Here is a 12,040-nt window from a genome sequence, read left to right on the forward strand (position 1 = left end):
TAGTTAACCTAAAATGCATGCTTTCAGAATATGGGAGGAAAATGGAATACATGGAGAAAAAACATGCATGTACAAGATAGGAGAACATGAGCCTCCCACAAGAGGGTAAGAGCCCGGATTGAAATGGACAACCTAATTTTTTTACTGTTCAAAATTTCACTGCACAAAGGGGAAGGTTGTAAAAAAATGTTTTAATAATTGCCAAAATAGAGCCAAAGGGAACAAGTTAATGTAAACATCATAGTGTTGATGTATTTAAAGAGGTGAAGTTGGAAATTACACAGGCAAAAATCCCTACTCATGAGAATTTTCATCGACATAACTCAAATGGTTAAAAAAAAAAAGAAGATGTGAGGTAGACATGAATGACCAACAGAGATCCCAGTAAACACCATACTAATAATGAATATGTTATATTGTTTTATTTATATATGTATTTACCTGCGCTGTATATAATTATACAGAGTTAATAAAATAGCAGCTGTGGTGCACATGCGCAATTCTGAAGCAGCAGAGAGTGTACGCCCGCTGTTGGCCAAAATGGCGCAACTGCAGTGGAACTCGCTTGCTTGTTTCTAAAAGCCCACACGGTCAACGCTTTGAGTTAAACAAATAAATAATAAACGCGAGCTGTGTCATTTCATCAAACCTCTTGAGTAGTAAATATTCACGTGGGGGTTAAATGTAGACTTTTAAATCACCGCGCGTGAGAGACAATTCGGCCGCTGTATGCTAATCAGGCAAATACGTCACGTCCGCTCTTTTATTTGCGCCATTTTGGATGGGGGCACTTTCTCGGCTGGATGTGTATTGTCTGTCAAGAGAAGAATGAAACAGGGAAGCGTGTCGTTATTAACATAGGCACGCTTTCCCGAGCGTTTTAGACATAAGATATATCCGTTTCGTTTCCTTCAACATGTGTCCGCCCTCGCCGAGCTTTAATCTGCCACATGAGGCAAGGAACGTGCGTGTTTGCTGAGCAGGGGAAAGAGGAGGAGAGCCCGTTTCGGCGAGGGAGACCAACGGCGGGGTGACTGACTGACGACTCTCCTCCTACTTCGGAACTCACCTGTACTGATATCGCCGACCGAGTGGAGCTAGTAGTGGAAGGGTCGCTCCATCGCTTCGGTCGTCCCGGCCGGGGTGACGCTCTCCACTCAAAACGCCAGGCGCGGATGTAAGAGCAGGTAAACTTGTCTGTCACGATGACATAGTTTGTAGTTAGCTGCTAATATCACCCAGCTACGATGAAGAAAACGCTGAAATTAAATAAAAAACTATGAGAGGGTGACAGAAGAATAAAATAACCTGTCGTCAAAAGTCACAGGAAGGAAGAGCCCATTATCGGACAAGCAATACAAATTAAGCTGCTGTCTCCTTTCGAGACCCTTGTTGTGGGTTAGCTTAGCATGCTAAGCTAGTCGAGCGCGCTGCTTGGACAGTCTTTGTCAAACAGCAGCAGCTTTCCTGTTCTGTCACTCAAATAATGTACTGGAGTTGCCATGTCACATTTCGAATCTGGTGTAAATTATACCACGGGAGAAACGTGCAAGGGAAAAAGTGGGCTCTTGTTTACCGGACATGGTTTACATCTCTTGTTTTTCCTTGTATGGTATGTTTGGGGCGGGAGGGGGGTTGGTGAGGGGCGTGACACATGTTAACTGGTTTCTAGGTGACACTTAAATCCTCGTGTTTTGGATACGAAAAGTGGGAGGGTCTATGTCACTGTCATCCGAATTTCTCCCCTTTTCTGATTATTTAAACTGAGCACCGGTGTCACCCAGGGTTCATCTGAGCATCCTAAACTTGGGGGGGGGGTCATATCACATACCCTTTGAGGGTGCTGACTAGATGTAGGGGGTCATTTCCCGTTCGGTGGTCCAACAAGGTTTTTGCAGGCCCCCATGTTTGGTTTCCATCGAGGTGGTTTTCTTCCATCCTCCTCTCTCTTGCTCTCTCTCTCACTCCCTCCCTTCCCTCCCACTCAGCCTTGGCGCTTTCTCTTTTGCTCCCTCTCTCCTGTTCTTCATCCCAGCAGCCCCCCCCCTCCTCCACCTGGTTTCTCTCACCCGTTTCCATTTTCTCCCTCTGCTTCTGCTTCTGCTCGCCCTCACCCTCTCTCCCCTCCCTCCCCCTTTCCCTTTGAGCCAGCCTGTCCAACCTCCCCCGTCCCATCCCCCCTCTGCTTCCGTTGCTCGCTCCCTCCCTCCTCATCCTCTCAGCAACCCACCCTTCCTCACCCCCCAGAGCCCATCCTCTCCCACACCCTCCCTCCCTCGCTCCCTCTTCTGATTACTCCTTCTCTCCCTCCACTGCAGACATATTGTAGAGGCTGCCGCTGACTCAATAGGAGGCGCCATTCTGTGATGGTATTCGGAGGCAGAGAGAGAAAGGGAGGGCGTGCAGGCAGAGGAAAAGTCAGGTATTATATAATGGAGTGCCTCACTAGCGCCATCTAAGTGTAATGGTAGTAGAGAGGCAAGTAAAGCAGCAAAGGGGTTTGTAAAGGGAAAACACCTGGATGATTGGCAGTCTTGTTGTTCACTGTTTTGCACTCGTACAGCAGATTCATCAAAACCTCTTTAGTCATAGGCCCCAGAGGCCATACACTTGCAAATTATATCAATATTGTTAGGGAAAAACTTGGCTTGAACCATGGCATGCATGAGCGTCAAAGGATTGAATCGGCATGCGGGGGACTCATATGTAGTAAGACCATGACCGTACACGCCAAGTTAGATGGAGATATGGCTGGGCAATTAAGCACTGCTTGCGAAATAGCTGCGAACAGAGAGAGAGGTGCTAGTTTTCAAAAGTAAAGTCGATGTTGCCAACTTTGACCTCTAGCAACTATTTTACCTAAAAGTCTCGACATTTTTATGTTTCCAGTATGACTACAAAAAAGGCTGGTGGAAGGCAGTCATGACTCCATCACACCCAACTTTGCTAAAGACTTAGTGAACATTGAATATGTTTAAAAAGTAGTGATTTATTGACATGTTGGAAACCTTTGACCCGAGGTATGTGCTTCCAAGCCGCAAATATTCATTGAAGTCGCCTTAGCTCGTCATGTGCTTTGACTGAAAATACAGGAAGAACTTACTTTCACATTATCTTAAAAGAAAACGTCAAGATAATGCTGTTATTTTTGGTGGAAATGGATGCAAATTAATTAATGGTGGGGAAACCATTTCAAAGCGTGTGTGGTATCCGGAGGAATAAAGCAAATCCCAAAAGGAAAAACAAAACAAAGCCAATAGCAGAACTTGTTTTCAATAATGTTTTAGTCATTTGCTTTGTGAGCAGTCCTCCTTCAAAATGATTGCATCTACATTTGAGACAAGTGGCTAACACATTCGTCTCATAGTTTTTAGCTTATTAAATTTTAACTTGCTAGTATTTTTGTGAATGTATTGTTATTGTTGTGCATTTTATTAATTTTTATTTACTGGGGTGACATTTAGGATCTGTCTCGGCACTGCAGATGAAAAATAGCCTTTTGACTAGTTCTGGCATATTTACAGTAATGTTTATTAATATGTACTGTCCCTGATACAAATCAATCAATCAATCAACCAATCAATAGTTCTAAGGTTGGGGTTTTGAGTCTCTGCTCTGGCCTTCCTGTGTAATGTTTGTTCTTGTCTGCATACTGCAATTCTAAATTGTCCATAGGTGTGTCAGTGCGAACGGTTGTCTATGTGTGCCCTGGTGCCCAATACTTGGTATCGGTATCGCCCGATACTAGCCTTATTTTTAGATATCAGGTACTTGTCGAGGCTGCCAATACAAGCCAACCGATACTTAACGCAAAGAAAATCTGATGAGTAAGTCATCCTTGGCTGCAGTTGATGCTATACTGCAGCCGTTTGACACATTGGCAAATAATCATTTGCGTCAGAAAGAAAGGTTTTGCTGTTGTGTTAGATGAAACTTTATATAATAAAAGTATGAAAGGCATCGGCACGCTGTATCAGTGAGTACTAAAAGAGTGAATATTCGTACTGGTATTGGTCTGGAAAAAAATGTCGCCGAATAACCCTGCAAATGAGTTCGATGTACCGCCAAAAGCATATATTGCTCTTTCAGCCAGCGGTTGAGCCACACTGTATTCGTTTACAGTGAGAACTAGTGGCTGAAGCGTGAGGCAGCGACACTTTCCGTTGCTTAAAATATGATCCATCTGTAGACTTTGTAATTTTCTGTTCTGTATCGGAGTAATCAAATCAAATACATGTAATTTTTTGCAAACTCTCCGGGACCAATTTTTGGGTCCTGTCCCACCAGTAGTTCTTGACATTACCAATGAACTACATACCTACTACGAGCGCCAGGATAAGGCATAGTACGATGTGTGGCTTATTTGTGCAAAAAGTTCTATATTTTTTTATTTACGTAAATATTTTTGTCTACATTTACCCTGTAATTGTCTGGCGACCAATCCAGTGTGTACCTCTTCCTCTTGCCTGAAGTCAGCTTGGATGGGCCCCAGCTGACCCGCGACTGTAACGGGGATAAGTGACAGAAAAAGGATACATGGATTTGTACGACTACTAGATTTTATCGATTTTATTTAATTTTTTTAATGAAATATTGTCCAACAATGCCTGTGTCTTTTTTGAACCAGGCCAGCAGAATGTTTCAGCTCCCCGTCAACAATCTGGTCAGTCTACGCAAAGCTCGGAAAAATGTCAAGCGGGCCCTGGGAGACATCGGCTTGGAGTACTGCAGAGATCACTTAGAGGTGAGCGTTTGGACATTTGAGTGTTTTATTTAGTTCTGTTGTGGATTGACGGAGAATTCTACACCTAAAAAGAAATTGAAATCTGGTGTGATGTTTCCATAGCCTTGCAAGCATTATTTCATGCTAATATTTAGGAGTAGTTCTCATTTGGGCCCATCTCGGCTAAATAATGAGGATCATTAAGGAGTTAAGTAGCTTGTCCATTATGCTCTGCAGGAAACGCACGTTCAGCACTAGGGGGCCTAGCCCAGTTGTGGACTGCGCACAATAATGCTGCTAGTTTACTAAACTGCTTTAATATCAGCTTTAATATTGTGTAATAAGAATCACTGACCCACTCCTGACCTTTATACATCTTATTATCGGTTTACGTTGGTACCAACATACCAAGTTTCAAGGTTACGACCGCTTCACAATGAACTCGTATGTACAGTGATCTTGGGTTGTCAATAATAAATATTTTAAGATCAATTATCCTGTCAAGTATTCCATTGTTTACTCGCCCCCTCGCCGATGTGGTTACTAATTCATTTCTGGTATCCGGGTCTCGGGCTGAGTTTAAAATATCGATATATGGATATCAAATCGATATTGCTTTCCATAGCCCAATTCATAAATTCATAAAACCATGTATCGATACTTTAAATACGGCTCTTTCCGGGATATTAATGCACCAGAGGCGAGCATGTACTTTTTCCAAAACATCGTGTGAGCGTTGTTCAAATGTGCCCTTCTGTTATTCAGAGTACCCCAAAAGTGCTTACAGAGAAAGGAAAACAGCTCAAGCATGAGCTGCTCCGAGCTGCTGACTGCTATATAACTTTAAAAATGGGCTCCGTTTTAATGCAAGCAGATTGCATCGCGGGTCTTTCTCTCGAAAAAATACACACATGCAAACACACACGGTTTAGACAGATGCACTACGGAAAAGCTTTTCTTTTTGCAGTAGTTTTAAATGGCTTACCTTAACTAAAATTATGTGTTACATTGGAGCCAAAAGTAGAATCCTGATCGTTTACTGTGCATCTTGCTGCTCTAAATAGCAAATAAGTTAACTACACTATAACTTACACAAGACTACGGACTGCTTCTTCTACTTCCATTTGATGGTTGTCAAATACTTTTGGTTCATTAGCGCCCCCTTTTGTAGCATAGATACCTATGGCTATGAAGAAGGCCACTGGTGGTAATGCATGACTTCTTCTTCTTTCTTATCGCGGTTGGCAGGTGCTTTTGGTGCATTACTGCCACATTAAACGGAGTGCATGCATGTGGCAGTAATTAAACTGTACATTAAATGAAAGAAAAAGCGAAACACTGAACACAAATAACCCCCAAAAGAGGCTTTTGCCTCCATGGCTTCGCAACATGTTTAGCCACATTGGCTAGCCAGCAATCAGTGTTATGGGCGTAAATGGTTAGCATTCAGTGATTTCGGAAAAACAAAATTAAAATGATGTGCAATATTTGGCAGCTTTGAAACTCCAAATGAAGTGTTAAAGCACGCTCAGGGATGACGGAATGCCATACATCACACGCTTACTGCAAGTAACATAGGCATAACATTAATCCTTTTTCGCCTTAGGCGTTGAGCTTCGGTCGCAATCTAGTAAATATAATACTTTTTCACAAATCTGTACTTTTGGTCAGTCCACACATGCGTGTGCGCATGTGTCAAGTGTTGAACATGGATTGCGCTCTTTGATGCTACAATGTTAAAGGTTGAAAATGTGTTTGTTTTTTTGGGTCCCCTGAAAAGTGACGGTTGATGGAGGCCCAAAGATTCCGCTTGAGGGCAGCAATATGTACCGTGATGGTGGTTATTTAAAAGACAAACAAAAAAGTCATGACATCTCCTAAAAAGCACTTAGATGTGAAAACTTGACATGATCTTGAAGAGAATTTGAAAAGAAGTGTTAAATGTCTTGTTTCTTTGTGCAGGACTTTAAAGCCTATACCCCCCCAGAAGTGTATATAAAGCACACTTCTTGGGAAGATGTGTGCACGTGGGAGTTATCACATACCAAAGTCCAGGTGTGTAGATATTTAGTGGTTATCACCAAAACATAAAATTGTCCAATATTATTTGTGAAATAAACTGAGATTCTTTCCGAATGTGTCGCAGGACTACAGATCCAAACCTTTCTGCTGCTCCGGTTGCCTCTTCTCATCTAAATACTTCTCAGCGTACAAGAGCCACTTCCGCAATGTCCACAGCGAAAACTTCGAGAACAACATCCTACTTAACTGCCCTTACTGCACATACAATGGGAACAAAAAGAGCCTGGAGACGCACATCAAACTTTTCCACACGCCCAGCAACAACACCTTGCGCCAGGGTCCCGGTGTTATGGTGGGCGGCGCCAGTGGTCTCATGATGAAAGATGGCCTCCTAAAGAGGCCAGGGGACAGCATCGAACAGGCCGTGTACTACTGTAAGAAGTGCACCTACCGGGACCCTTTGTACAATGTGGTGCGAAAGCACATCTACAGGGAACACTTCCAGCAGGTTGCTCAGCCTTTCATTGCAAAACCGGGAGAGAAGACAAACTCTCCAAATGGTGGCCCCACCGCAAAAGCGGAAGGTAGCAACGCAAACAGCGCCGCTAGTCATCAGATCCATTGCAAGAAGTGTCTGTTTGTCCCAAGGACCTATGAGGCACTTGTTCAACATGTCATCGAGGACCATGAGAGGATCGGCTACCAGGTGACTGCCATGATTGGCCACACCAGCGTGATTGTTCCCCGGCCAAAATCCATCCTACTGATGCCCCCGAAAACTTACGGGGACAAAACTATCATCGGGATGGGTCCGAAGGGGGCCGTCATGGCCACCACCAGGCCGTCGGCTTCACAACTGATGGCCAGAGTTTCCAGCACGTCAAAGCCAAGCTTCAGTTCTCAAACTCTCCTCCCTGGGAATAAACACGAGTCACTGGGTTTAAAGTCAGGGGCCAACCTGCCCCTCTCTTTTGCAGCCCAACAGGCGAAGGTCACCCTATCGGGGAACGTCCAGGTTCCTCTGCAGCCGCATTTGGCAAAACACCACTTTTCTGGAGGCAGCCTGCGGAGCCCGTTGGTGGTCGGTGCCGTGTCCTCCCTCAAGTCCAACCCCCTGGGCTCTCGGGTCCAGGCGGCGTCCACCACCTTTGCATCAATCACGGCCAAGAAAAGTGGCTCCTCTGTCCTGAGCACGTCTTATACCCAGAAGTGGAAAATTTGCACCATTTGCAACGAGCTCTTCCCAGAGAACGTGTACAGTTCTCACTTTGAGAAAGAGCATAAAGCTGAGAAAGTTCCTGCCGTAGCAAACTACATCATGAAGATTCACAACTTCACCAGCAAGTGTCTCTACTGCAACCGCTATCTCCCTAGTGACACCTTGTTAAACCACATGCTCATACACGGCCTGTCCTGCCCACACTGCCGCGCCACCTTCAATGACGTGGAGAAGATGGTGGCTCACATGCGTCTGTCGCACCCGAACGAGCCGGTGGGCCCTCGCACTGACTCCCCCCTTACTTTTGACCTCACCCTGCAGCAGGGTAACCCAAAGAACGTTCAGTTGATTGTGACTACCTACAACATGAAAGATGCCCCAGAGGAGTCTGTGGCCTTTCATGCCCATAACAGCACCCCCGTGTCGCCTTCCCTGTCCACTTCCATTCTGTCGGCCAAGAGGTTATTGTCTCAGCACCCTCCTAAATTACACTCTGGTGTACCTGAAAGTGCACCTGTCAAGAATGTCTCACAAACGTTTATACCATACAAGAGGGACGTGGGGAAGACCCTCTGTCCGCTTTGCTTCTCCATCCTCAAGGGCCCCATCTCGGACTCGCTGGCCCACCACTTAAGAGACAAGCACCAAGTCATTCAGACTGTCCACCCGGTAGAGAAGAAACTGACCTACAAGTGTATTCACTGTCTTGGTGTGTACACGAGTAACATGACAGCCTCCACCATTACCTTACACTTGGTGCACTGTCGAGGCGTAGGCAAGTCCCACAACGGCCAGGATAAGTCCGCTCACGCCTCCCGAATCAGTCAGGGGCAGGGCGGCGCCGTGAAACGAACCGCCTTTGATAGCGCCGACGCTAGTGCGCCGAAAAGGAAGAGGCGAGGACCTCCTGGGGAGAGAGCACACCCGAGAGATATGAACGGTTCATTTGAAGAAAACCCGGACGAGCCCGTTGCCCTTGCGCTAGACCCCAAAGGACTTGAAAATGACTCATATGAATCGAGAAAGGCATTTCTCACTCGCTACTTTAATCGAGCGCCATACGCCACGCAGCGAGAGGTGGAGAAGCTGGCGGCCGGTCTGTGGCTGTGGAAGTCTGACATCTCCAGCCACTTTGTCAACACGCGGAGGAAATGCACACAGGAATGCGAAAGCCACAACCCTGGTGTCTTACTGGGATTCAGCATGCATGAGGTCGGAAAAGTGAACCACGAGCTGGCTCTGGACGGGATCGGAGGTGCGTGCCAGAGCCAGCCGGGACGAAGGCGCACGTCCAGGACGCGCTTGGGTCTGTCGGAACGAGCCCGCAAAAGACGCACGGAGTCCGTCGCTGCGAATGGCGGCGCCGAAATCATCAAGGGTTTTACCCCCCAACTGAACATCACCAGAGACCAAACCGAGACAATCAACAGCATCCCGCTGCACAAAACGTCCGCGGAGCCCACCGAGCCCATCGCCATCGACTCCGACAGTGAAGAAGAAGTCCAGCGGGAGTCGTCCGGAGCACTTGGTCAACATCCAGGAGCTGAGGAAAGAACGCCACTCACGGGGGGGGGCAAGCCTACATCGGACCTACAAGATGTGTTTGAGGACGACGATGAGGATGACGAAGATGATGACGACGATGATGATGATGACGACGACGAGGATGAAGGGGTGCACTTTGAAAATGGCTTTGGGCCTAACGAGGCAGCCCAAGGAAGGGATGCGCTGCCCATTATTATTCCCAAATTCGTACCCTCGTCTGCTCGGCGGGGTGGTGACGGAGCACAGCTGGGAAAGCAGCAGCAGGTCTGACTATTAACATGACAATGGCCAAGGTTTAAAGACATGCAGCCCCACACCAACAAATCTGCCTCACCTGTACCCAAGGAACACACGACGGAACTCCAAACAAGCCATCCAACGATGTTTCCATTGACTCGACGGCACTGGACTATGTGAAAGGTTCAAAGAGTACACCGTGAGGGTTTAGCAAACTAGGAATATCGAGTATTTTGGCTTACATCAAACGAAAGGCTTTAGTGTTGATTTAGCCACTGGATTTGTAAACATGACCAGATAATCCTTTTATTTTTATTTTTATTACTATTAACCCAAGTAGTTTTTCCGAGAAGTTGTACATTTGTACAGTCTTTGACACGTTTGCCCAGATGTTGCCATACATCTCCTCTTGGATATTTGCTATGTCTAAGGTAGACATCGCTATGCTTCATGATAGGTGTTGCTTTGGTGGCTGGTCTTTTCTTACATGTTAACTTTATTTTTAACTAAAAAAAAATTCTTTTGAAAAATAAGATATGAATAAATAATTCTGTTAAATTGGCCATTTTATTATTATTGTGTTTTGTTTTGTTTTTGCATAGAGCTGTGCTAATTTGAGCAGATTGAACTTCAGCTACAGTATTTCCGCAGCTTTGTGCTCATTAGCGATGACTGCAGTCTACTTGCTGTTTTAGTGTTACCTATTATATTTGCCCCTCCCCCACTCACACACAACTGATGACTGGATGGTAACCATCACGTTTAAATATATATATATTTATCTCATGTTTCTTTAATTAATGTGTGTGCGTTTTACACAAGTTTATTTTCCACTTGCGCATTTAAGAATAAAGTGCTATGAATATTTCTCACAGAAATGTTGGCCAAACTAGCCTGATTTGATTTAAATGGAGGGCTAGATGTTTATTTTATGGTTATCAAGAATCTACAAACCCTTTATTTCTTCAACATGTCCACCAAACAGAACACGACCACACTATCTTCATATCAAACAGCAGAGCAGACTTGAGGTCGATCATGCATGTTTTTAAGAGGTCGTGCCCTGTGAAAACTCAAGCAAGCACCAATCCACCTAGCTGCTGCTAAAATATATATATATAAAAAATTAACATTGGACAGAAACACTTGTCAAGTCTTGAGGAGGTGAAATCCTGAAGTAGTGATAAAGCCTACGCGACTTAATTGGAGGTGGAGCTTATTTGATCCCATCCTTTGCTGTCCCGCGCCCTAGCAAGGAAGACAAAATGGAGGGGAAGAGCGGTCTCCTTGGCTCGGTAGTTGCTATGCTGCTGTAAGGAGCGGCGAGAGGAGGAGAAGGAGAGACAGACGGACGAGGGGGGAGGGAGAGGAGGCCTCATCTGCAGTGCTGTGTGCAGAAGGAGCGCTTCACAGGCCTTCCGTGGGGGGGGGGGGGGGCAGTGGGGGAGGGGTACGGGGAGTCACGGGAAGGTGAGAAGACGGAGGGGTGAGTCAGAGGAGGGGCTGATAAAGAAGAGGTGAGGATGAGATTAGGAGGGGGAGTGGAGCGTGGCGCCCCCTGTTGCTGAAAAACGCTCATAGGGCTTCTGTGTATTGGTTTGTAGAGTACTTCATGTGACCATTTGTGCACCCTCAAGCATTTCTTTTTTTTAAAGTAGCAATTTAACTTAACTGTTATACATCTTATAAGAGTGTAAAAACATTTATCGAAGCATTTTAGAACACTAAAGCATTTTTTAATAGGAAAGCTGGCATTGTGTCGTCAGAAAAATCTGTTTTCAGAACACCCCCAAAACAACATCTTTGTTCAACTAACATTGCATCACCAAAGATAGCTAGCCATTTTTAACCCTTTTAATTGGTCATAGCAATTTATATATATTTTTAAAAAGACACCCACACACATGGACTACCAATATAGATTATTGAAAACTATTAAATATACCAAATTGTAATATAAGTGGTTTCAGCCCGACACCAGTGACAATAATTTCTGTAGGGTTGTTTTAGAATCCATTGTTCCTCGGATACTTGGATCAAATTTTATTTTGCTCTAAAGTGTAGTTCTAAACAATTTCCCCCCATTGCTGTTTTGTATAATTTTGTGATTTAAAAAAAATAATAATCACATGGGAGGGATTGATATTGTATTTAACATTTATTTTTTTCAAGCATTTTTGATTCCATTACTGGTTTAATCTCTCTCTTCTTTTTTTTCAAAAGTGAAAGTAGATGTTCGCGAATATATTCTTTTGATTAAACACAAGATAGTCAGTCTGCTTTCACGTGGAGAA

The 12,040-nt window shown here is 44.8% G+C and overlaps 1 protein-coding gene across 4 annotated transcripts; it reads left to right on the forward strand.

The window, feature by feature from the left end:
- The first annotated feature begins 752 nt into the window (after positions 1-752).
- adnpb (activity-dependent neuroprotector homeobox b) lies at positions 753-10,624 on the forward strand. 4 transcript variants are annotated; one of them, XM_086069700.1, is made up of 5 exons: positions 753-1,187; positions 4,447-4,544; positions 4,628-4,744; positions 6,686-6,778; positions 6,870-10,624. In XM_086069700.1, the coding sequence occupies exons 3-5, from the start codon at positions 4,637-4,639 to the stop codon at positions 9,777-9,779; spliced, it is 3,111 nt and encodes a 1,036-aa protein (XP_085925826.1). In that variant the 5' UTR covers positions 753-1,187; positions 4,447-4,544; positions 4,628-4,636; the 3' UTR covers positions 9,780-10,624. The 4 variants fall into 4 exon arrangements, with proteins under 4 accessions (XP_085925826.1, XP_085925827.1, XP_085925828.1 ...); XM_086069701.1 differs by having other exon boundaries at positions 753-1,177; XM_086069702.1 differs by lacking the exon at positions 4,447-4,544 and having other exon boundaries at positions 753-1,177.
- The last annotated feature ends 1,416 nt before the right edge of the window (positions 10,625-12,040 follow it).

Source organism: Leptonotus elevatus, chromosome 2, assembly GCF_054856555.1.
Source record: "Leptonotus elevatus isolate MCC_2025b chromosome 2, RoL_Lele_1.0, whole genome shotgun sequence".
NCBI classification, from domain to species: Eukaryota; Metazoa; Chordata; class Actinopteri; order Syngnathiformes; family Syngnathidae; genus Leptonotus; species Leptonotus elevatus.